The sequence below is a fragment of the Rhinatrema bivittatum genome, chromosome 5 (assembly GCF_901001135.1).
Source record: "Rhinatrema bivittatum chromosome 5, aRhiBiv1.1, whole genome shotgun sequence".
NCBI lineage: Eukaryota > Metazoa > Chordata > Amphibia > Gymnophiona > Rhinatrematidae > Rhinatrema > Rhinatrema bivittatum.
Window position 1 is genome coordinate 299,645,598 of NC_042619.1, and position 26,104 is coordinate 299,671,701.

General features: G+C 48.1%; 1 protein-coding gene and 1 pseudogene across 1 annotated transcript in view; both read right to left on the reverse strand.

Moving 5' to 3' along the window:
* TGOLN2 (trans-golgi network protein 2) overlaps positions 1 to 25,155 on the reverse strand; it is a 71,847-nt gene extending 46,692 nt beyond the window's left edge. Inside the window, exon 1 of the mRNA XM_029604168.1 lies at positions 24,929 to 25,155. Within this exon, the coding sequence (XP_029460028.1) occupies positions 24,929 to 25,091 (163 nt within the window). The 5' untranslated portion in view covers positions 25,092 to 25,155. The remainder of the gene's footprint in view (positions 1 to 24,928) is intronic.
* On the reverse strand, positions 20,078 to 21,098 carry LOC115092833 (annotated as a pseudogene).
* Positions 25,156 to 26,104: the final 949 nt, after the last annotated feature.

A 26,104-nucleotide genomic window follows, 5' to 3' on the forward strand; every position in this document is an offset into this window, starting at 1 on the left:
TGCTACCAAGAAACCTTCTGGAGCTCAGTATAGCTGGGCAGTGTAACCAGTCACTAACCACTAAATTATTTTAAAAAATATATCTGAATCTTGCTTCTGGTCCATGCCCCTGCCATCAAAAACAAAGGCCTCCCCACCTCCCCAGGAAGCCCCCAACCTTCCCCACCTCTTATACTGTTGCAGGTCTGGGTCTTCTGGGGGTAGGAGAGATCCCCAGGCGTCCCTCATTCTGAAATAGCCACAGCAAATCCAAACCAGCACCATTTTGTTGTGTGGCGATGTCCTTGGGTTGACTGGTTTTCAAATGCAAAGACAGTCAGGCAGGAGTGACTGGGGATCGCTCCTGCCTCTGAAATCCCACAGAACCATGAAGAGTTAGGGCTGAGGAAGGGAGAGGCCATGGGGGGGCTAGGCCTAGGGACCAGCAAGGCCTTTGTTTAAATGGATTTGGTGAGTGGGCAAAGGAAATCATTTTTACACTTTTTTTTTCATTTCTTTCATTTTAACTAATGGGAGGAGGGTCACTGTATGCAGGGGTCAGGCAAAGGAAAGAGACAGGGAGTGCTGGGTACAAGTTGGTGAGGAGGGGCACACTAATGGGTTGGGCTGTGGAGGTGGGGGGGGGGGGGGAATGGAATGATGTGAGTGTGTGCTAGGGTTGAGCTGAGGAAGAGGTCAGAGCATGCTGGGGGTTAGGCTGGGAAAGGTGGGTTAGAGTGTGCCAAGGCTGTACTAGTCAGAAGAGGGCATCAAAGTGTGATGGGGCTAGGCTAGGGATGAAGAAGGGCTGAGAGGGGTAGGGGAGGAGGGAGCTGGGCAGGGAAGAGGGGCTAAGAGGAAGGGGCAGTGGGGAAGAAGAAGAAGAGCTGACGAGAGTGGAAGGGATTGCTTGTTTCAGACTCGGGGGAAGACAGTGAATATGGGCTTCTGGGGAATTTCAGCAGGTTTCATACACATACATGAGAAGTATCATATCTAGTGATGTTTACTCAATTGATAGGCACCATTATGGTAGTGGGTGTTTTTGTCTACTGTTTATGGTGCATTAGTATCCACTACTAGACTGAGTGGGCTCAGTGTTATTCTGTTACCATCTATGGTGGGTTAAGTACTGTATTTTATTTTGCTTATATATATACACATATATATTTTTTTTATTTTTTGTATTCAGATCGTAACAATCAAAAAATCTGAAAGAAAGTGAAAAAAGGTGCACGAAGGAAAGCATGGGTAGATTAAATGGCATAATGCCACTGGAAAAGAGAAAGTGTCAGCAAAAGCAAGTTTGCTTACCGTAAACGGTGTTTCCGTAGATAGCAGGATGAATTAGCCATGCTGTCATGAGAACTGTCTATCAGGCCCAGGAGGCGGAGCTTCCAAAGAGAAATACAGAGCTTTGCTCTATGCGGCTGCACGTGAGTTCCCGTGCAGGAAAGAGATCTCTCCTCAGTTTGTGATTAAGCAGTAGGTAAATGTGTAGAACATCACGTCGACTATCCAGGGAGGTGGGTGGGTCAGCATGGCTAATTCATCTTGCTATCTACGGAAACACTGTAGATAGCAGGCTGTCATGGGAGTCCATAGCTCCCTGTCACGCATTGTTAATTGAAATGTATTATATATTTTATTTTTTTTTTGCGTGAGTGGAATGTGGTGAAAAGTTGACTATTGCTTAACATGTTCCAGAATGAAGTATTGTTTTACCCATCCTGGCATCATCAGATGTTTGTTTATCTAGACAGTAATGAGCTGTGAAGGTATGAAGAGATGACCATGTAGCTGCCTTGCAAATGTCAATGGGTTGTATGTTCCTCAGGTGAGCTATGGTAGTTGCCATTGCTCGTACTTGATGAGCATGTGGTTGTGATGGAAGAGGTATGTTCTGTTTGTTGTAGCAAAACTGGATACATTGTGCAATCCAGCTGGAAATTGTTCGTTTAGCTACCAGGAGTCCCGGAGCATTAAGATTAAAGGAGACAAACAATTGCGAAGCTCTTGTTTGTGAGTGTGTCCTTTCCTTATAGTAAGCTATGGCACGTTTACAGTCCAATGTATGCAGAGTCCGTTCTCTGTCATTCTGATGAGGTTTAGGAAAGAACGTGGGAAGTTCTATGGATTGGTTGAGGTGGAATTCAGAAACCACCTTTGGTAGAAATGATGGATGAGGCCGGAGGACAACTTTATGAAGGTAAAATTGAAGATAAGGACTATAATGTACCAAGGCTTGTAAACTCTCTAACTGCGTGCAGAAGTGATCGCTAACAGGAATACCACTTTCCACGTGAGGTATTTAATGTGGGCTGTGTCCAACTCATGGTATCATGAGTTGTTCTAATATTACGTTTAGGTTCCATGGAACTGGAGGTTTGGACCTGGGAGGTCGAAGTTTCGTAAGGCCCTTGATGAAACGAGAGACTAGCTGATGGTGTGAAATAGGTTGACCGCGATGTGACCTGTGATAGGTCGAAATGGCACAGAGATGAACTCAAACCAATGCAGTTGCTAGGCCCTCCCTGTACAAAGTGTGTAGGTAATCTAGCAAAATCTCTGGTGAACAGTCTAAGGGATGGAGACCCTTGTTCGAGCACCATGCTGAATAGTGATTCCACTTGAATCGATAATTTCATCTGGTGGACGGTTTTCTGGATTCGATGATTATCTGCTGTGCCTCCATGGAGATGCCCTAGTTCCTCTAGGAGGAGCCTTCAATCTCCATGCCGTCAAGTGAAGGGAAGAGTGCATCGGATGCAGGAGAGTTCCTTTCTCCTGTGTCAGGAGATCTGGATGATCCGGTAAGAGAATTGGATCTTCTATGGAAAAATTTAGTAGGTATGTGTACCACGGTTGCTGTGGCCACGCTGGAGCTATCAGTATCAGTTGTGCTGCATCTTGTATGCATTTTTTAATTGTCCTTGTTATGAGAGGTATCGGGGGGAATGCATAGAGCAGTCCTTCCCTCCAAGTGAGGAGGAACGAGTCCTGCGCCATTCTCTGAGGGCTTGGCCAGATCGAACAGAAGCGAGGTACCTGTGTGTTTTCCTCCGTGGCAACAGGTCCGGCGTTGGTACTTCTCATCGTGCAAAGATGCCTTGTGCTATCTGAAGGTTGAGGTACCATTCGTGAGGGTAGAAAATTCTGCTGAGTCTGTCTGCCCGGGTGTTGATGACTCCGGGAAGACATGTCGCTTGTAGTTGTATTGAGCGTCGGTGCGCCTGCTCGTAGATGAGAAGGGTCTCTTTGCAAAGGGACCATGAACCGGACCCTCCTTGTTTGTTGATGTAAAACATCACCACCTGATTGTCTGTGTAGATCATTATACTGCGACCCCGCAGATGTGGTAGAAAAGCTCGTATTGCATTTCGTATAGCTCTGAGTTCTAAGAGGTTTATTTGAAGATTCTGTTCATGTGGCGACCATAGACCCTGTGTCTGTAAATGGTCGAGATGTGCTCCCCATCCCTTGCGTGAGGCATCCATGGTAAGCACTGTATTGTGTGGCGGAGTGGTGAAAGGAGCTCCCTTGGTGAGTGTGGTTCTGTTGAGCCACCAGGTGATGTCTTTTCACATTTCCGTTGTGAGTGTTACTCTGAAGCGAAGCGGTTGGGAACGTTGATTCCACTGACGTTTTAAACCCCATTGAAGTCGTCGCATGTGTAATCTGGTATTGGGAACCATGTGAATGGTTGCTGCCATGTGTCCCAGTACTGTGAGGATTTGATGAGCTGAAGGACGTTGCGTCATTCTGAGGGAATGTAACATTTCTCGTCGCCTGTCCTTCGGCAGGAATGCTCGGTTGTGAGTGGTATCCAGTCACGCTCCAATGAACTGTAAGATCTGTGTAGGAGTTAAGATCGACTTCTGGAAGTTGATGACTAAGCCCAATTGATCCAGAGTCTTGATTAATTGGTTTAGGTGTGTTAATAGAAGTGTGGGGCTTGACGCTACTAGGAGCCAATCATCGAGGTATGGAAATTTCCTCATTCCCTGTTGCCGGAGGAATGCCATCACCACCGCCATGCACTTTGTGAAAACTCTGGGGGCCGATGAAAGGCCAAAGGGAAGAACTGTATATTGGTAATGATTGTTCTGGAATTGGAACGATAGGTAACGCCATGAGGACGAGTGTATGGGAATGTGCCTGTAGGCATCCTTCAAATCTATGGAGTTGGGTTGCAGGAGTGGAAGAATGGACTTCAAAGATACCATTTTGAACTTTTCCTTCACTATAAACTTGTTCAATTCCCGAAGGTCCAGTAAACCAATTCCTGATTTCTTGGGAATTAGAAAGTATGGGGAATAAAACCCCTTGTTGCGGGCCCACCTGGGAATGGTTTGTATGGCCCGTTGGTGGAGTAACGACACTATTTCTGTCGCTAACTGAGGTTGATGGAGTTTGGGACCCCCTGCTGATATATGCGGTAGTGGGGGTTTCCCCAGAAAGTGAAGTTGATATCCCTTTTGAATGATGTCCAGAACCCAACGGTCGGAGGTCAGGTTTTGCCAATTCGTGAAGCATGCTGTGAGACGTCCTGGTGGATGGAACTGTGGTGATGGCGAAGGAATCCTTAAAAAAGACTGTGCTGGTTTAGCCTGAGTCGTCTGTTGTTGAGCCTGGTTACGATTAGGTCTCTGGCGTCCCCATCCTCTTTGAGGCTGTTGGTGTGGCAGCCGTTGCTGCGGTTGGTATGGAGGGAGCAGATAGGATGAGTAGGACCAAAAGGGCCTACGGGAATACATTTGTCTACGTCCTCCCGAGACGTAGCATCTCGGTGCGTTGTACGCCGGAGGTGCCGTCAACGATTGTACTGCTACCGACTGTTCCTTGAGATTGGATACTGTCTCTTGAAATCTTGAATCGAATAGATTGTCACCTTTGCACGGTAAATTAGCGAGCTTAGCGTGTATGTCTTCTCGAATCGCACTAGCTCTCAGCCAAGTCATACGACGAGCCGCAATGGCCGTTGCAGATGATCTAGCAGTGGTCTCAAAGGCTTCATATACTGTTCTAAGTAAATGTCGAATTCCTTCTTCAATATCTTGTATGGGTTTGGATGTGTTAGGATCCAGGAGTTCTGCGGTAAAGAGCTGACCCTTAATGGCTTGCACGCACTCGAACAAATATTGTACAATATAAAACTGGTGATGGTGGATGCGAGCTGATAGCATGGCAGATTGAAATGTTTTCTTTGCGAATTCATCCAGTGTCCACTGATCCCTGCCCGGGGGTGCAGAGGCATGCAATTTAGACTTCTTAGCCTTCTGCATGGCTGATTCCACCACGATGGAGTTGTGTGGAAGCTGTGGCAATGAGTACCATGGGGATTGTTTCATACGATATTTTAGATCTGTCTTACGAGACACCGATGCATTAGTATATGGTGTTTCCCACGATTTTTCTAAAACCGAGTCCAGAACCTTGTGGGAGGGTAAGGACGTTGGTTCAGCCGGTAAGTCAAAGATTTTCAAAAGGTCTAGTGTTTCAGCCCTCGGGTCCGGTATCTTTTGAACTTCTACATGAAGAATGGACCCCACCTTTTCTAAAAATTTCAGATAGAATAAATCCTCCAGAGGCAAATAGGGCTCTGGAGGTTCCTCCAGTGCCTCCGAAGGATACCCCGTGGAGGTATCCGGTGATGAACAAGGGGAGTCCGGCCGGGTTGGTGAAGGTATTATGGGAGCCATTGGTGTTGGACTGGCCGGTGGAACCACAGGAGTAGGCTCCGGCGACTGTTCCCGTGATGAAGGTTTGGAACATATGGATTCTTCCCTTGGAGACGGAGAAAGAGTGAATGTGGTCTGTAATGTATGGAAAAAACCAGACAGCACCTCCGAGAGTTGCGAGAAAGCTTGTTGTGTGTCAGGGGGCATTGGAAGTTTTGACGCTCCTTGTACCTGTTTAAGGGGCAGAGCCGCTGACAGGATGTCTGAGTTGTCATCACATCTGGATTGTTTCTGTGGACGTAAGTCATGGATTAACCTCCGTTTTTTGGTAAGGGGTTCCTGTAGATTCTGTGTTTTCTTTCTGTGTGTTGACACAGATGACAAAATCTGAATAGACCTGGGATTCCGCAGAAGAAGATGTTGAATGTGACGTTATCAGTATGAGCTCCTCATCAGATGTGAGACGAACTGGTTCCAGTAGGGATCTGGGCGACTGAGATGGTCTAGACATGTGAGAGCTCATCGAAGAAGAAGTATGCTGTGGTGACACAGTCTTCCTAGGTGTAATAGGGATAGAGTGTACACTGAGAGGAGGACGGTTGGTCTCCCGTGGAAGATTGGCTCCTGAGTCTCTCGTAGAAGCGGCTACCTGAAGATCCGCTGTTTTGAGATGTCTGGGCAGTGACTTATCCGAAATGCTCGAAGAGACTGCCAACTGCTTTGATGATTTTTTTTATGGTGGATACTTCTGATGCTTTCCATGGCCTTGTGCGTTGATCCCGTTTCACTTACGGAGCAATGCTTTGACGGCGCCTCTCTTGCGCCGAAGGCTTCTTTGCGTCATGTGGCGCCGCATGCGTTGGTTGCTTCGGGGCTGCGTCGTGCGCAGATGGGGTTGCGTCGTACGTCGACCGCTTGTTTGTGTCGGCGCCGTGGTTCTTTGGCTGCGTCGCAGATTTCTCTAGTGGCGTCGGCGTCGACAGCTTCGATGTAGCTGGTCGAGTCTGACGCACCCGAGGCACCTGCATGTCCGACGCTCCGCGGTCGCTTAATTTTGTCAAGCCTGTGCTTGTGGTGCTTGGAAGAGCTTCTGCTCGACCCCGATCGATCCCGATGGGGTGGTCTTTGTGTCCTGTGGGCGGCTCGACCCTCTCGGGGTCGCCCCTTGTCGACTCCAGGCCTGGAGGACGGAACATCCAGGGACGCGGCTCGTCTTACCTTCAGGCCCATAGGTTTTGACGGGCCTGGGGACGAGTGCGATTCCAATGGTGGCGCTGAAACGCCCACAGCCTGAAGTTGTTTCCGCTTCAGCGCTCTCTGTCTCTGGGCGACATGCGGCTGCAGTGCTCGCAGTTGCGATGGTTGTGGTCAGGGCCCAGGCATCTAACAACAATCATGTCCATCTGTGATGGTCATGATCTTTCCACATTTACAGGGCTTGAAGCCCGACGGCCTTGGGGCCGATTTCCTGGACATTTTGTTGGTCGTAAAAGTTGTTTGTGAGGAGAAGAGAAGCTCCGCGTGCGTTCCTGTGCGCGTAAAGAAACAGACTGAGGAGAGATCTCTTTCCTGCGCGGGAACTCACGAGCAGCCGCACAGAGCAGAGCTCTGTATTTCTCTTTGGAAGCTCCACTTCCCAGGCCAGATAGACAGTTCCCATGACAGCATGGCTAATTCAGCCCTGCTATCAACAGGAAACAAGCAGGGATGTCCTGGCAGAGTGGGTGGAGAGGGGGGAGGGGAGGGGGTGATCATCCAGGCTTCATGCGTTAGATGGCTCCGCATCAATATCCAGAGAGCTGGCAGAATAAAGCCGATGCGGCAGGCATGGTCTGCAATGCTCCTGCTGCTACTTCTGGGTTTGCTGGCCACGTGATGCTGCTGCCTCTCCTTTCTCTTACTCCTCCTTCAACACCATGACCCAGCGGAGACCTCTGGATTAGTGGTGCTTTCGCCCTGAGTGTTTGGGGGGGGGGGCACCAGGGGGGAACTGATGACACCTTCCCTCCCTCTCTCTGCCCTTCAACCTCCTGGGGGGGGGGGGGGGTGGAGGCCTGGTTGGACTTGTCTGCCTCAGGGTCAGCTCTGGCTACAGAGGCTGGGAGTGAAAGAAGGCATCACAAAAATAGATTAGTGCAGCATAAGTGCTTCATGGACACAAGAAGGAGAAAGACAGAAGGGCAGGGAAAATTAGCACAGCATGGCAACATACTATATAAGACCTAGGGAAAAAGTTCCCTTCAAACAGCATTTTTTTTTTTACCTGGAAACTTTACTCTTGCTTCCTTGGGACATAGCTCAATCTGAACCAGAACTGGGATCTAGCACCCAGAGATTCCCCCCCCCCCCCCCCCCTGTTTTATATCTCCCTCACCCCAACATAGTCTGGTCTCTGCAGTGACAGTCCTTAGCTTGGGCCATGCAGCAGGCTTGCTTCCAGAACTCTGCACACATAGGCCCCAACTCAAATGCTAGGTATAACCCTTGAGTGATAACCAAAACTCGCCACCACAGCAGTCCTAGCCCAACACAGGGAGCAGGAGACCCCACTCCGGAATCAAACTGGGGATTTTCTGCCCTGAGCCACCAGTCTAGCCCACAATTGCATGTTAAAATAATGCATGACCAGCCACCCTCTTTACCAGGTGCTATGTGGCCTTTGTGACATGAGCTGATGGTCTTAGTCCACATCACACACACACACAAAAAAGTCATCATAGCTGGCACCTTCAGCATAAAAGCAAAGGAATGACCAGTCACAAGATCTGAGCTCCTCCCCCAAAGAGTAAATGCACAGTGATGAAGCAGTAAGCAGCCATGCTCTATTAGTTCTGGAGATAAATGGTAGGACTTTAATTTACAGAGTTATCAATCCAGTACCTTTCAACAGCACTAAATACACTAGGAAATAAAGAAAAAAAAATGTATGCGTGACTTGATATTAGTCAAGGATAATGAATTATTTCCTGGAAGGACCTTAAAGGACTACCAAATTTCAGGACTATTTTCTAGTTGTAAGTGAAAAATGGCTGCAATCTGGGGGGGGGGGGGGGTACAGCCTAATGCTTACTGTGGAGACAACAGACAAGATGAGAGCTGGATTCCCAGTTCAAGCTGAAATAGCAAGTGATACAGAGGTAAAAAGCAGCAAAGCAATTTTCGTAGATAACAGGGTGAATTAGCCATGCTGCCTGGGAACGTCCTCTAGGTGGCGGAGCTCTGCTCTGTGTGCCTGTGTACTACACAGTAAGCAAACTTGCTCCCACCCCCCGCAGATAAGCAGGCTGAATTAGCCATGCTGCCTGGAGTCCCCAGCTGAAAGTTGAGTGCCGCATGGTCTCTAGAAGTGGTGCGCAGTCCATTCCGGTTCTTGTAGGAGGTGCGCTCAACCTGGTATGCCGCTGCGGACAGTCTCTTTAGTTATTCCTGCCAGACGAATGGCTCGACCCACCACAGCGTCTGCAGCTGCCGGATGGTTGAGGCAGTAGTGTGCAGTTAAAGTATGCAGAGACGACCACATGGTGGCTTTGCATATGTCCTGGATAGGCACCTCGCTCTGAGCGATGGAGGCCACCATTGCTCTTAGTGGGCCTTTGGTGAGGTAGACAGGGTTTCTGATCTTCTGTTGTAACAGAACAGGATGCATTGGAAGATCCAAGACGACAGGGCTCTCGGAGACAGGGAGCCCGGGGGCATTCGGGTTGAAGGAGACAAAGAGTTGGGAGGCCCTGGACTCCGAATATGTGCGCCATTTGTAGTAAGCTAAGGCATGTTTGCAGTCCAATGTGTGAAGCCGTCTTTCCGTTTCGGATTTATGGGGCTTTGGGAAGAAAGTCGATAAGGTGATTGTCTGGTTGAAGTGGAATGCTGATGCCACCTTGGGGAGGAAGGACGAATGAGCTCTTAATGTCACCTTATCATGGTGGAACTTCAGGTATGGTGAATAGCAGATCAATGCTTGCAGTTCACTGACCCTCCTTGCTAAGGTGAGGGCAACCAGGAAGAGGACTTTCCAGGAGAGATACCTCATGTGACTGCTGTCCAGAGGTTCAAAGAGCGGGAGCGTCAACTGTTCTAGAACTAGGTTGAGATCCCACGGACCTGGTGGCTTCTGAACTGGTGGCCGCAGCCGTAGAATGCCCTTCATGAATCTGGAGATGAGCAGGTGGCATGACACCAGGAAGCCATCATGAGGGAGGTGGTAAGCTGCAATAGCGCTGACATTACTCTGACAGATGCCGTTGTTAGTCCTGCCTGGTACAGAGAGTGGACGTATTCCAGCAGGCATACTGGAGGGCAGGAGAAAGAGTCTACTCCGTGCTCTCCGCACCACTTTGAGTATATGATCCACTTGGCTTGGTAGTTCTTTCTGGTGGAGAACTTCCTGGAGGACACCAATACATCTTGAATTGGTAGTGGTAGGCTTAGGTATGTCAATACTGTCCTTTCAATCTCCATGCTGTCAGATGGAAGGAGGAGCACATGGGATGAAGCAGGGACCTTCCGTCCTGTGATAGCAGGCTCCGAGCAAGCCTGAAGGGCACTAGTTGCCTGGTTGATTGGTGGACTAGGTAGGCGTACCAGGTTGCCAGGACCACACCGGAGCTATGAGAATGAGATCGGCTCTGTCCGTGATGCACTTCTGGATGGTCCTCGATATGAACAGGATGGGGGAAAGGCGTTATAGCAGTTCTTCTGTCCACGGGATGAGGAAAGCATCCTGTACTAGATGGTGCTTGCTGGGGTAGACGGAGCAGAACATGGGCACTTTCCTGTTGTTTTCCATGGCAAAGAGATCTATGGAGGGGTTATCCCCACATTTGAAAGAGGTCTGCCACCTCCTGGTTGAGTTCCCATTTGTGGGGTTGGAAAATCCTGTTGAATCTGTCTGCTCTTGAGTTTCCTAAACCAGGGAGATAGGTTGCTTGGAGTGCAATGGACTCCCCTTCCGCCCATTCCAAAATTCATACAGCTTCTCAGCAGAGCCTCCACGGACTGTAAAACATTGGCACCTGGTTGTCTGTGTGGACCATGACTGTCTTCCCCGTAGGACGTCCCTGAACGTGCGCAAGGCGTACCTGATCGCTCGCAGTTCCAATATGTTTATTTGCTGCATTCTCTCCCAGTCCGACCATCGGCTTGAAACTGATCTATGTAGGCACTCCAGCCTTTGCTCGAGGTGTCTGTGGTCATGATGTCGGAGGGGCATTCCAATGAACAGTGCCGTAGGGCGCAGCCACCACTGGAGATCACTTTTCATGCTCGTGGCAACCCTGACTCATTGTGACAGGGAGTGCAGATGCTGTGTCCACTGTGTTTTCAGGCCCCACTGTAGCCGGCACATATATAGGTGCACGTGTGGCAACATGTAGACTGACACCGCCATGGGCCCCAGGACGATCAATACTAGTCGGGCTGGGGTGTGTGTGACTGCCAGCAGTTGTGTCGCCAGGGTCCACAGAGCATGACCCCCTGGATTCCAGCAGGGATGCCTTGCCTGCTTTCGTGTCAATTACTGCCCCAATAAACTGAAGGGTTTGGGTTGGCTGTAGGCTGGACTTTTCATAGTTGCTAAGCAAGCCCAACTCTTTCAGGTATTGGATGGTGATTCGTAGACTGCATTGCAGGGAGGATGGGTCCGGGCATCCAGCAGCCATTGAGGTAAGGAAACAGCTCTATTCCCTGTTTCCTGAGATGGGCCACCACCACTGCTAGGCACTTGGTAAAGACTCCTGGTGATGACGACAGTCCAAATGGGAGTACTATGTATTGGAAATGGTGCCCACTGACTTGAAAGCAAAGGTACTGCCAACAGGTACGGTGGATGGGGATGCGGGCATACACATCCCTTAGGTCTAGCGCACTCATCCAGTCATTGGACTGTAAAAAGGGTAGGATGGACTTGAGGGAAGTCATCTTGAACTTTTCCTTGCAAATGAATCTGTTGAGTCTCCATAGGTACAGTATGGGGCGAAGTCCTCCCAATTTCTTGGGAATGAGGAAGTATGGGGAATAAAATCCCGATTCCGTAAGGAGACGGGAAGTTGACAGATGCAGTCCTGGTGAAGCAGTTTGGAGACCTCCACCTTGAGGGCATTCCCACTATGTGCTCCGACCCCCTAAGATCCCCGTTTGAGATGTGGGAGGGTCGGTGTTTTGAAATTCAGGGTGTAGCCCTCCTTGATGATCTGAAGTACCCAGCAGTTGGTCCCTCCCAGGACTGATAAAAATGGGAGAGTCTTCCTCCCATCGCTAGCGGTGGAGATGGTTTTGGTGTTCCTAAAACCCCTGCTGGGTTTTGGAGTTGGTTGGGTTCACGGGGCCACGCGTAGGGCACAAGTTACGCTGTCAGCCATGGCCTCGTGTTTGCTGTGGTCCCCTAGGTGGTGGGTATGACTGCAGGCGAACGGAGGGATAAAGTCTGCCTGTATGCAGTTAAGCGTGTGTTCTCCGAGGGGCAGAATACTATCTTCTTCCAGATGATTGATCTCTCAGAGAAGTAAGGAACTGCAATGAGACTTTCTGTTCTTTTAGCTGGGCCACTGTCTCCCGTAGCTTATCCCCAAAGAGGTTGCCTGGGAGACTTGGAAGGTCGGAGAGCTTCTCATGCACATCCTCCCTGATAGCACACTAGCCTGTAGCCACACCAAACGTCTGGCTGCGATAGCTCCCGCAGTGATTCTAGCTTATGTATTAAATGCCTCATAAATGGGACGGAGAAAGTGGCGTAGGCCTTCCTCCATCGCATGCAGCTGGGCCAGTGGGTTGCCATCCAGGCCAGTGCTCATCACCACAGGCTTCAGGGATTGGAGACACTCGTACAAGTATTGGGTGATATAAAATTGGTGCTGCTGTATTTTGGTATTTAGCATTGCGGCCTGGAAAGTACGTTTTCCAAAGTTGTCCAAATACTTGTTGGCCCTCCCTGGAGGGGTAATGGAGTGCAGTTGTGATTTTTTCGCCCTCTTTATGGATGACTCCACCACGAACGAGTCCGATTCTCTGGAGGCTAGAGTGGCAGACCAGGAGGAGCTGAGGCAGACAGAGAGGTATATAGATGAGACCTTCAGGGACATAGTAGCCAAGACCCAACTTCAGACTGGCAGCCCTGGTGCTGCCTTGGTGCAAGGTGGTCTCATTGGAGGGCATCAAACTGGTGCAGCAGGAAAGGATCCTGTAGCAAGGACCTGTTCTCCAGGTGATGCATTGTCCTTTCACACCGAGGATATCTCCCCAAGGCCTACTGCCCAGGAAGGAAGGGTTAGGTCGGCCGTCATAGTTGGTGATTCAATTATTAGGAATGTAGACAGCAGGGTGGCTGGTGGGCGTGAAGATCACCTGGTAACATGCCTACCTGGTGCGAAGGTGGTGGACCTCATGCGTCACCTAGATAGGATTTTAGACAGTGCTGGGGAGGAGCCGGCTGTCGTGATACATGTGGGCACCAACGATATAGGAAAATGTGGGAGGGAGGTTCTGGAAACCAAATTTAGGCTCTTAGGTAGAAAGCTTAAATCCAGAACTTCCAAAGTAGCATTCTCTGAAATGCTCCCTGTTCCACGCACAGGTCACCAGAGGCAGACAGAGCTCCGGAGTCTCAATGCGTGGATGAGACGATAGTGCAAGGAAGAGGGATTCAGTTTTGTTAGGAACTGGGGAACCTTTTGGGGAAGGGGGAGTCTCTTCCGAAGGGATGGGCTCCACCTTAACCAGGGTGGAACCAGACTGCTGGCACTATTCTTTAAAAAGGAGATAGAGCAGCTTTTAAACTAGAACAAAGGGGAAAGCAGACAGTCGCTCAGCAGCGCATGGTTCGGAGAGAGGTATCTTCAAAGGATACTAATGATGCATTAGAATTAGGGCATCCCGACAGTGAGGTTCCAATAATAAGAAAAGTAGTCCAAGTGCCAAACTCACCTGAGCTAAAAAATTCTAACTGATCCCTATCAATTAAAAAGCAGAATGAAAATACAAACAAAAAACAAACTTTGAAATGTTTGTACGCTAATGCCAGAAGTCTAATAAGTAAGATGGGAGAATTAGAATGTATAGCAGTGAATGATGACATAGACTTAATTGGCATCTCAGCGACATGGTGGAAGGAGGACAACCAATGGGACAGTGCTATACCGGGGTACAAATTATATCGCAATGACAGAGAGGAGCACCCGGGAGGCAGTGTGGCGCTTTATGTCCGGGATGATAGAGTCCAACAGGATAAACATCCTGCATGAGACTAAATGCACAATTGAATCTTTATGGGTAGAAATCCCTTGTGTGTCGGGGAAGACTATAGTGATAGGAGTATACTCCCATCCACCTGGTCAATATGGTGAGACTGACAGTGAAATGCTAAGAGAAATTAGGGAAGCTAACCAAATTGGTAGTGCAGTAATAATGGGAGACTTCAAATTACCCCAATATTGACTAGGTAAATGTATCATCCGTACATGCTAGAGATATAAAATTCCTGGATGGAATAAAATTACATTTTTATGGAGCAATTGATTCAGGAACCGACAAGAGAGGGAGCAATTTTAGATCTAATTCTCAGTGGAGCACAGGATTTGGTGAGAGAGGTAACGGTGGTGGGGCCGTTTGGCAATAGTGATCAAAACATGATCAAATTTGATTTAATGACTGGAAGGGGGACAGTAAGCAACTCCACAGCTCTCGTGCTAAACTTTCAAAAGGGAAACTTTGATAAAATGAGAAAAATACCATCCTAGAAGCACAGTCCAGATGTATTCCACACATTAAAAAAGGTGGAAAGAAGGCAAAACGATTACCTGCATGGTTAAAAGGGGAGGTGAAAGAAGCTACTTTAGCCAAAAGATCTTCATTCAAAAATTGGAAGAAGGATCCAACAGAAGAAAATAGGATAATGCATAAGCATTGGCAAGTTAAGACATTAATAAAACAGGCTGAGAATCTGAAAAGAAGTTGGCCGTAGAGGCAAAAATTCACAGGAAAAACTTTAAAAAATATATCAGAAGCAGAAAGCCTGTGAGGGAGTTAGTTGGACCGTTAGATGATCGAGGGGTTAAAGGGGCACTTAGAGAAGATAAGGCCATTGCGGAAAGATTAAATGATTTCTTTGCTTCGGTGTTTACTGAAGAGGATGTTGAGGAGGTACCTGTACTGGAGAAGGTTTTCATGGGTATTGATTCAGATGGACTGAACCAAATCACGGTGAACCTAGAAGATGTGGTAGACCTGACTGACAAACTGAAGAGTAGCAAATCACCTGGACCAGATGGTATATACCCCAGAGTTCTGAAGGAACTAAAAAATGAAATTTCAGACCTATTAGTAAAAATTTCTAACCTATCATTAAAATCATCCATTGTACCTGAAGACTGGAGGGTAGCTAATATAACCCCAATATTTAAAAAGGGCTCCAGGAGCGATCCGGGAAACTACAGACCGGTTAGCCTGACTTCAGTGCCAGGAAAAATAGTGGAAAGTGTTCTAAACATCAAAATCACAGAACATATAGAAAAACATGGTTTAATGGAACAAAGTCAGCATGGCCTTACCCAAGGTAAGTCTTGCCTCACAAATCTGCTTCACTTTTTTGAAGGAGTTAATAAACATGTGGATAAAGGTGAACCGGTAGATGTAATATACTTGGATTTTCAGAAGGCGTTTGACAAAGTTCCACATGAGAGGCTTCGAGGAAAAGTAAAAAGTCATGGGATAGGTGGCAATGTCCTTTCGTGGATTACAAACTGGTTAAAAGACAGGAAACAGAGAGTAGGATTAAATGGACAATTTTTCTCAGTGGAAGGGAGTGGGCAGTGGAGTGCCTCTGGGATCTGTATTGGGACCCTTAATTTTCAATATATTTATAAATGATCTGGAAAGAAATACGACGAGTAAGGTAATCAAATTTGCAGATGATACAAAATTGTTCAAAGTAGTTAAATCACAAGCAAATTGTGATAAATTGCAGGAAGACCTTGCGAGACTGGAAAATTGGGCATCGAAATGGCAGATGAAATTTAATGTGGATAAGTGCAAGGTGATGCATATAGGGAAAAATAACCCATGCTATAGTTACACAATGTTAGGTTCAATATTAGGTGCTCCACCCAAGAAAGAGATCTAGGCGTCATAGTGGATAACACATTGAAATCATCGGTTCAGTGTGCTGCGGCAGTCAAAAAAGCAAACAGAATGTTGGGAATTATTAGAAAGGGAATGGTGAATAAAACCGAAAATGTCATAATGCCTCTATATCGCTCCATGGTGAGACCGCACCTTGAATACTGTGTACAATTCTGGTCGCCGCATCTCTAAAAAGATATAACTGCGATGGAGAAGGTACAGAGAAGGGCGACCAAAATGATAAGGGGGAATGGAACAGCTCCCCTATGAGGAAAGTCTGAAGAGGTTAGGACTTTTCAGCTTGGAGAAGAGACGGCTGAGGGGGGATATGATAGAGGTGTTTAAAATCATGAGAGGTCTAGAACGGGTAGATGTGAATCGGTTATTTACTCTTTCAGATAATAGAAAGACTAGGGGGCACTCCATGAAGTTAGCATGTGGCACATTTAAAACTAATCGGAGAAAGTTCTTTTTCACACAACGCACAATTAAACTCTGGAATTTGTTGCCAGAGGATGTGGTTAGTGCAGTTAGTATAGCTGTGTTTAAAAAAGGATTGGATAAGTTCTTGGAGAAGTCCATTACCTGCTATTAATTAAGTTGACTTAGAAAATAGCCACTGCTACTACGGTACTAGCAACAGTAACATGGAATAGACAGTTTTCGGGTACTTGTCAGGTTCTTATGGCCTGGATTGGCCATTGTTGGAAACAAGATGCTGGGCTTGATGGACCCTTGGTCTGACCCAGTACAGCATGTTCTTATGTTCTTATGATGGAAGCATGGGGGAGCTGGACCATGCTATAAAGGGGTGATGCGCATATCCGGAATTTCAAGTCCATTTTGCAGGTTGCTGGCCCTGACAAGGGAGACTGCCATGCTCTAGTCATTAGATCATCCTAGACCGCATGTGAGGATAACGCAGTTGGCTCTGCTGGTGTCTCGAATATTTTGAATATGCCCAGGACCTCCACCTGGGTGTCTGGTACCTTCCTGGTTTCTATATTGAGGACATTCCCCACTTTTTCCACGAACCTGCAGTAAGAGATCTTCTGGCGGGGAGACAGGCAGAAACTGTTCCTCCTAGGAGTCAGAGGGATAACCTGTTGAAGAGCCAGGAGATATAGAGGATGACTCATATGTGGAAGCTTCTGGAGATGCATCTCGAGGGGGAATAGTACCGGCCGGTCGTCGCCCTCACTCGGTGAAAGTGGAGTCCTGTGGGGGGGAATGTCTCCCTGCCTTCCACAGTACTGTTATTCCACAGACGAAAAAAAACTGTCAGTATTTGTGAGATTTGTGTTATTGCTTGGGAGGCCAGGGTTCCCTGTGGTCTAGGGGAGGGTTCCCTTGGAGGCCGTCTGGGAGACAATGCCGCCAGTAGAATATCAAAGTCAGGGCCTCTGGGCCGTACAGGAGCCTGTTCTACATGGGGGGGGGGGGGGGCCCGCTTGTGTCTTTTTTCCAAGGGCTCTTGAAGATATGACCCTTCTCGTTTGCGCCTCAAAGCTGAAGACAGGTTGGAGAAGACTTTGGATGAATGGGAAGATCTCGTCGACCTGTGGCCTGATGTCGGTTCCACATTTGAGAATACGAGCGCAAGATCCAGAACAGGGGCCCCATACAAGGCTGGCGGCTGGGATGTAGGCAACAAGCCCTTATCTGCCGGAGAGGCACATGGGACCCGATGGTCTGTGGGTCTCCCTAGCGCTCTGGGGATGGATCCCTGCATCAATGCATCGACCGATGCTCTCTGGGTGCCTCAATCCTGTGTCTTTTTTTTATGCTTTGACGCATGAGCATCAGCGTGGCGTTGTGCATCGAGTAGATGCATTGATGTGTCGGCGTCGCCCGAGACTTACTTGGGCTGTGGAAGCTTCGGATCTTCCAGCACTCCCTGCATCGAGGCGGCGTGGGCACGCTTCCATGGGGCCCTTAGGTCACCTGAGGGGCCTGCTGAGGAGGCCCTTTTAAACCTCGATCTTGGGGGTTCCCGGCTGGGCCTCAGAGAGGACCAAGTGGATCCTTGAGATGGCTCTGTAACGCAGGATCCTGACACTGCCTTGTTCAGCTTCTCTATCTTCGTTATCTGCTGCCTGCATGCTCTTGGGGACATGCGGCTGCAGTCCCTGCAGCTGGATGGGTCATGGTCTGTTACAGACATCACCCTTCCACACTGGCAGGTGGCCTCAGTATCACCATCTTGCTGTTTTGCAGCAAAGTAATCAACGCTGACGCTCATGTGTCAAAGCGTAAGAAACATGACACATGCATTTTAAATCCTTGCCCCCCACACGCACACCTTGCTGTATTCAGACAATACACCAAGTAATGGTATGAACTGGCATTCTGCAGATTGGTTTTTTTGTTCTGTAGTCTGTATTCCAAACATCCCTGCTCTTAAAACAGTTCTACGTCTTATTAGTCTTGTAGTTTTTTCCATGCTGACATCAAGTTAACTGCACCTTCCACCTCATCATTCTTGACTTCTCTATTCCAGAACTGGACAAGTTTTTTTGTTATTAGAGTCTTACCTTTTCTTATTCTTCAGTCCCACAATGATTTTGCATCATCAGCCCAATTTACCAGAGCTCCAATTAACTGTTCTACAGAATCTAATCCAAAATCCTCTTTTCTCTGACAACCTGAGTTTCTCAAATTGGTGCAATCAGCAAAGGACCTGAGGTTTTCATACAATAAGCATTGTGAGTGCCTTAGACTTGGCCCTGATTACTTTACTGTGTCTCTCTCTCCCCTACTCCAGCAATATCATGCACGTTTTTTGAATGCGCGCACATCCACCTCTCCTGGGCGCTCGATGGAATACACAAATGAGCTTGTGCGCTAAGAGGGATGCGCAATGGATAATTTGTGCGTCCCTAGTGCTCTGCATCAGGCGCCCAGGAGACGTGGCTGTGTGTCCATAACAGCCTTGCCAGAGCTCCTTCCCCACCTCTTGGCAGGGCTGTTACTGATTGGTCCTTTTCACTGACAAGTGTCAATGAAAGGACCAATCCCTTTTCAGGACAGCCTTCTGAAAGGGGATTGGTCCTTTCACCAACATATGACAGTGAATGGACCAATCAGTAGTAAGTGAAGCAGTGAATAAATTAATATTAAGTGCCCTGTGTATGCAGGTTACCATAGCGGATACTCAATTTATAAGCGTCCATTTTATCCCACAGCAGCTAATTTACTGGCACAATACGCACGCACAATATAAACAGCCCTGAGCATGTATATTGTGTGTATATATATTGTGCACCCCCTCCCCCCTAATTTTTTTTTTTTATGTCAAGCCTTTTTTTTGCATGATGCTGCTTTCTGTTTTTAAGTTGAGCCCTTGCTCTGGGCCTCCAGCGCATGGGGATTTTTGCATCGTGGGTTAATAGTTAATAGCCTCATCTTTTATGTCTTTTAGTTTTATTTAATACTATTATATTGTTTTTATTTTGGTAATCTGTTTTTAAGATATTTATTGTAATTTTGGATTATTTGATAATTTCTTGATTTGACTATTGTATTTATTGTAAACTGCTGTGATTGAATACAGAACAATGGTATATAAAAGCACTAAATAAATAAATAGATTTGTATGTGACGAGTGCTATTAGCTACATGCAAGTTTTGGAGGCGCTAATCCCCTTATTGTAATTGGGGATTATGAACGCATGGTATTGTATTGATCTGCTCGACTATGTAGTGACAAGAGATAAAGAACAGACAAGGCATCATCAGGAAGTTCAGCAACATTAGCACACAAGAGACAAAGAGGTACTTTGGGTATTCTTCCTGCAAGAGCAGCAATTCCAAATGTTAAAAATAAACAAAAAAAGTCACATTCACCATTAACAAAATAAATAAATAAATTAAGGGATAAATATGGGAATCTGCAGAATGCCACCAAATATGAAATAAACAAACCCCAAAACAAAAAAAATGTCATAACCACTGGTGCCGGCATATAGAAATTGTAAAAAAACCCTGCAGATAGCAGCCTAATATACTGAGAAGGTTGAACAGTCCCCCCCCTCCCCGATTTGGGCATTATGGTGGCAGGCAGACAGAATCTACTTCCTTACAGTACCTGCAGAAAATAAATCTACATGTGCTCTGCATGTTATTAGAAAGAGGAAGGGCAAGGAGAATGCTCCGCTCCTTAAGTTGATAACTGTTAATCTCATCCCCTCCCTGGTTTTTGAAATCTTTGCAGCATGTGCATCAAAACACTGCCAAACGCATAAGAAAGAAATGAAGTCAATGAAAACAGATTGAAAGGTGCTCTATATATTACCATTTCAGATGGAGAAAGTGGGCGGTGGGGGGGAACTGCTCATCACATGGTGGAGGCAGACTGAGTTCAGCAACAGCATCCTCTCTTGCTTGCTGTCTCCTAGCTGCTGACTATTTTCTTCAGGAACGCCTCCACCTGATTCTCATCCTTCACTCCCATAAACTTATCCACCACGTCTTTGTTCTTCACCGCAATCACCGTCGGCATAGCAGAGACCTCATATTCAACGCCAAGGTCTGGGTGGTCATCGATTTCCACTTTTGCCATCAGCACCTTGCTTTTTTGCTTGGCTACCAACTTCTTTAACCGAGGTCCCAGGATCTTGCAGGGCCCACACCACTCAGCATGAAAATCCATAATCACTGTTGGAAACAGGATACTGGACTTGATGGACCCTTGGTCTGACCCAGTATGGCATTTCTTATGTTCTTATTCCTCACTGTTGATGACCCGGTCCTGGAAATCATCCCCATCCTGGATGTTGAAAACGACTTGGCACATGGGAGAAGAGAACGTACAAACAGAGGGCTGGTGTGCTGCAGCTGATGCTGGCAGGGGGTGGTGACGAACGGCAAGGGGCGGCGGCACTTAATGGGCATGGAGAGGCTTTTCATGGAGGGAGACAGCAGCCGCTGCAATAACATTTTATGGGCCATCTCGCACCTTGGCTGGGAGCAGGGAAGGACTGCCACCGACACTTTCGGCACAGCTGCCACCAAGCCACATATTCAAGGGCACAGCACTGCTTATTCGCTTGCTTCTAGGGCTTTATATTAATAGAAGCTGTATTTACATTTGATATATTTATATAACCCATTTTGAGCGTTTGTATAGAAAGACAGGATAGAAAAAGAAATTAAATGATAACCGGGCAAGGCACACAGTGTTCTATTTGGAACAGGAAAAAGTGAAACACTAGGGAAGGGAAACAGTGACATGAGCAACAATTCTATTATCTGCTTATCACATATAATACGCAGGGTACTAGTTTAACACGGAGGGGTGGGAGTTAAAGAATGCGGTTACAAACTTATAGATTCTGCTTCCATTCACTTACTGGCTAGTCATTGAATGAGAAAATCGCTTAAATTTCATGTACTAAAATTTAGCCTAAGAGCACAAATACTGTAACCATGTGACTATCTTTACAGCAGTATGTACACTGATGGCACCATACACAAATTATTATTGTGGGTTCCGAGCTTCCGATTATATAATTAGAGCTCTTTATTAAGGACAGTAGGAAAAAGAATTGTATTTATAGAAACATAGAAACATAGAAATGACGGCAGAAGAAGACCAAACGGCCCATCCAGTCTGCCCAGCAAGCTTCACACATTTTTTCTCTCATACTTATCTGTTTCACTTAGCTCTTGGTTCTATTTCCCTTCCACCCCCACCATTGAAATATCTAGCTTGATTAGTTAGGGGTAGTAGGGGTAGTAACCGCCGCAATAAGCAAGCTACACCCATGCTTATTTGTTTTACCCAGACTATGTTATACAGTCCTTATTGGTTGTTTTTCTTCTCCCCTGCTGTTGAAGCAGGGAGCTATGCTGGAAATGCGTGATGTATCAGTCTTCTCCCATGCCGTTGAAGCAGAGAGCCATGCTGGATATGCATCGAAAGTGAAGTATTAGACACATTGGTTTGGGGTAGTAACCGCCGTAACAAGCCAGCTACTCCCCGCTTTGTGAGTGCGAACCCTTTTTTCTTCTCCCCTGCCGTTGAAGCAGAGAACTATGCTGTATATGCATTGAAGGTGAAGCATCAGGCTTATTTGGTTTGGGGTAGTAACCGCCGTAACAAGCCAGCTACTCCCCGCTTTGTGAGTGCGAACCCTTTTTTCTTCTCCCCTGCCGTTGAAGCAGAGAACTATGCTGTATATGCATTGAAGGTGAAGCATCAGGCTTATTTGGTTTGGGGTAGTAACCGCCGTAACAAGCCAGCTACTCCCCTCTTTGTGAGTGTAAATCCATTTTTCCACATTTCCTCTTGCTGTTGAAGCTTAGAGCGATGTTGGAGTCACAGTAAGCATGTGTATGTTTATTGAATAAGGGTATTGTCTCCAGGCAGTAGCCGTCATTCTGGCGAGTCACCCACTCTTCATTGGCGGCCTCTTGACTTTATGGATCCACAGTGTTTGTCCCACGCCCCTTTGAAGTCCTTCACAGTTCTGGTCTTCACCACATCCTCCGGAAGGGCATTCCAGGCGTCCACCACCCTCTCCGTGAAGAAATACTTCCTGACATTGGTTCTGAATCTTCCTCCCTGGAGCTTCAAATCGTGACCCCTGGTTCTGCTGATTTTTTTCCTACAGAACAGGTTTGTCGTTGTCTTTGGATCATTAAAACCTTTCAAGTATCTGAAAGTCTGTATCATATCACCTCTGCTCCTCCTTTCCTCCAGGGTGTACATATTTAGATTCTTCAATCTCTCCTCGTACGTCATGTGATGAAGTTCCTCCACCTTCCTGGTCGCCCTTCTCTGTACCGCTTCCATCTTGTCTTTGTCTTTTTGTAGATACGGTCTCCAGAACTGAACACAGTACTCCAGGTGAGGCCTCACCAAGGACCTGTACAAGGGAATAATCACTTCCCTTTTCTTACTCGATATTCCTCTCTCTATGCAGCCCAGCATTCTTCTGGCTTTTGCTATCGCCTTGTCGCATTGTTTCGCAGACTTCATATCATTAGACACTATCACCCCAAGGTCCCTCTCCTGCTCCATGCACATCAGCTTTTCCCCCCCCATCGAATACAGTTCATTCGGATTACCACTCCCCATATGCATGATTTTGCACTTCTTGGCATTGAATCTGAGCTGCCATATCTTCGACCACTCTTCCAGTTTCCTTAGATCCCGTCTCATTCTCTCCACTCCTTCCGGCGTGTCCACTCTGTTGCTGATCTTCGTGTCATCCGCAAAAAGACAAACCTTACCTTCTATCCCGTCCGCAATGTCGCTCACAAAGATATTGAACAGGACCGGTCCCAACACCGATCCTTGCGGTACACCACTTAAAACCGCTCTCTCTTCAGAGAAGGTTCCATTTACCATCACACATTGTCTTCTGTCTGTCAGCCAATTTGCAATCCAGGTCACCACCTCGGCCCTCACTCCTAAGCTTCTCGTTTTATTCACCAGTCTCCTGTGCGGAACCGTATCAAAAGCTTTGCTGAAATCCAAGTATATGATATCGAGCGCTCTTCCTCGATCCAATTCCTTGGTCACCCAGTCAAAAAAGTCAATCAGATTTGTCTGACAGGATCTTCCCCTGGTGAATCCATGTTGCCTCTGGTCCATCAATTCTCCGGACTGTAGATAGTTCACTATTCTCTCTTTCAGCAGTGACTCCATTACTTTTCCCACCACCGAAGTGAGGCTAACCGGTCTGTAGTTTCCAGCCTCCTCCCTGTTCCCACTCTTGTGAAGCGGGACCACCACCGCTCTTCTCCAATCACTCGGCACCACTCCCGTTTCTAGGGATCTATTGAACAGGTCACACAGCGGAGCTGCCAGAACATCTCTGAGCTCCCTCAATATCCTTGGATGAATCCCATCAGGCCCCATGGCTTTGTCCACTTTCAGGTTCTTTAGCTCTTCCCACACATTTTCTACTGTAAAAGGATTTTCATCCATTCCACTTCCCTCCAGTTTCTTGTTGTGTAGAGATGGTCCTTCTCCAGGGTCTTCTTTAGTGAACACAGAGCTGAAGTATTCGTTTAATATTTCTGCCATTTCTTCGTCTCTCTCCACACATTGATCATTACCACTTTTCAATTTCACTATACCACTTTGGACCTTTCTCTTTTCGCTGATGTATCTGAAAAATGTTTTGTCACCATTTTTTATCTCCTTGGCAATCCTCTCTTCTGCTTGACTTTTTGCCAACTTGATTAATTTCTTTGTCTCCCTCAGTTGATACAAATATTCTTCTTTGTGCTCCTTCCTTTGGGATCTTTTATATTTCTTGAATGCTATTCTTTTAGCTTTAATTTTGTCAGCCACCTCCTTTGAGAACCAGATAGGTTTCAATTTTCTTTTGCTTTTCTTTACATTTCTAACATATAGAGCAGTTGCCTTGGTGATTGCTCCTTTTAGATTGGTCCACTGTTGATCCACATCTCTCTCGTTCTCCCATCCTTTAAGTTCTTCCTCCAGGTACTTCCCCATTTCCTCAAAGTCTGTGTTTTTGAACTGTAAAACTCGGGTCTTTGTGGTTCTTTTCCCTATTCTTTTAGTGATATTAAACCATACCGTTTCTAAGGCTGAAAGTTGCTAGTAGCCCAAAAAACAAAGCGGAAGCCGATCCAATATGCTGGAATTAGCCTAGTTCCAATAAAGGCTTCTTTTACACTGATCTTTTGTCTCTTCGCTCAGTTGCTAGTAGCCTGCAGAACTTCTGGGAACTATGTTCAATTAACTGTCCTGCATCGCTCGTACCTCATTCTATTCTGTGACTTTCTTTCTTAATCAGTCACATGTTAATAGAAGGAATGTTAACAATACTCAACTGTCAAATGCCATTGTAACTCAACAACATGAATCATAATTATTTCCCTCATTAAACAGAGCTGATGGAAAAAAGAAGTTAGGAAAACTTCTGCATCTAAAGAGGCACTGCTTTATATTGGATATAGATTTTTCCAAAGAGGATCACCCTTATTTCATGTCCATTATACCAGCATAGACCAGAGAAGATCATTAGTGGGGACAAACCCTAAAAAAGTAAATAATGGGGCTTAAATTACCCACTATGCACAACTTCTCTAACAGATGACAATGAAGTGAGTGGGGCATTGTCTACTCTTCGCCACAAAAGGGAAGATACCATGGGTTAAACCAGTTAATAATTACTCACCGGTATCATCAATCTCCTGGTCATCCAGATCCGCACCCCCCTTAGGCACCTGCTCTGCAGCTTGATCCACAACCAGATCCGCGCCCTCCTTCGGCGCCTGCACGTCCTGATTTGTGGCCCCCTTTGCCGCCTGTCCATCCTGACTCGCGGCAACCTTATCCATAGCCCCCTTCGGCGCCTGCGCATCCTGATCCGCGGCCCCCTTCGGCGCCTGCGCGTCCTGACCCCCGGCCCCCTGATCCGCGGCCCCCTTCGGCGCCTGCGCGTCCTGACCCCCGGCCCCCTGATCCGCGGCCCCCTTCGGCGCCGGCGCGTCCTGACCCCCGGCCCCCTGATCCGCGGCCCCTTCGGCGCCTGCGCGTCCTGACCCCCGGCCCCCTTATCCGCGGCCACCTTCGGCGCCTGCGCGTCCTGACCCCCGGCCCCCTTATCCCCGCCCCCCTTCGGCGCCTGCGCGTCCTGACCCCCGGCCCCCTTATCCGCGGCCACCTTCGGCGCCTGCGCGTCCTGACCCCCGGCCCCCTTATCCGCGGCCACCTTCGGCGCCTGCGCGTCCTGACCCCCGGCCCCCTTATCCGCGGCCACCTTCGGCGCCTGCGCGTCCTGACCCCCGGCCCCCTTCGGCGCCTGCGCGTCCTGACCCCCGGCTTCCTGATCCGCGGCCACCTTCGGCGCCTGCGCGTCCTGACCCCCGGCTCCCTTCGGCGCCTGCGCGTCCTGACCCCCGGCTCCCTGATCCGCGGCCCCCTTCGGCGCCTGCGCGTCCTGACCCCCTGCTCCCTGATCCGCGGCCCCCTTCGGCGCCTGCGCGTCCTGACCCCCCGCCCCCTGATCCGCGGCCCCCTTCGGCGCCTGCGCGTCCTGACCCCCGGCCCCCTGATCCGCGGCCCCCTTCGGCGCCTGCGCGTCCTGACCCCCGGCCCCCTGATCCGCGGCCCCCTTCGGCGCCTGCGCGTCCTGACCCCCGGCCCCCCTTCGGCGCCTGCGCGTCCTGACCCCCGGCCCCCTTTGGCGCCTGCGCGTCCTGACCCCCGGCCCCCTGATCCGCGGCCCCCCTTCGGCGCCTGCGCGTCCTGACCCCCTGCTCCCTGATCCGCGGCCCCCTTCGGCGCCTGCGCGTCCTGACCCGCGGCCCTCTTCAGCCACTTAGCTCTTTTCGGCACCTGCCTCTCTTGT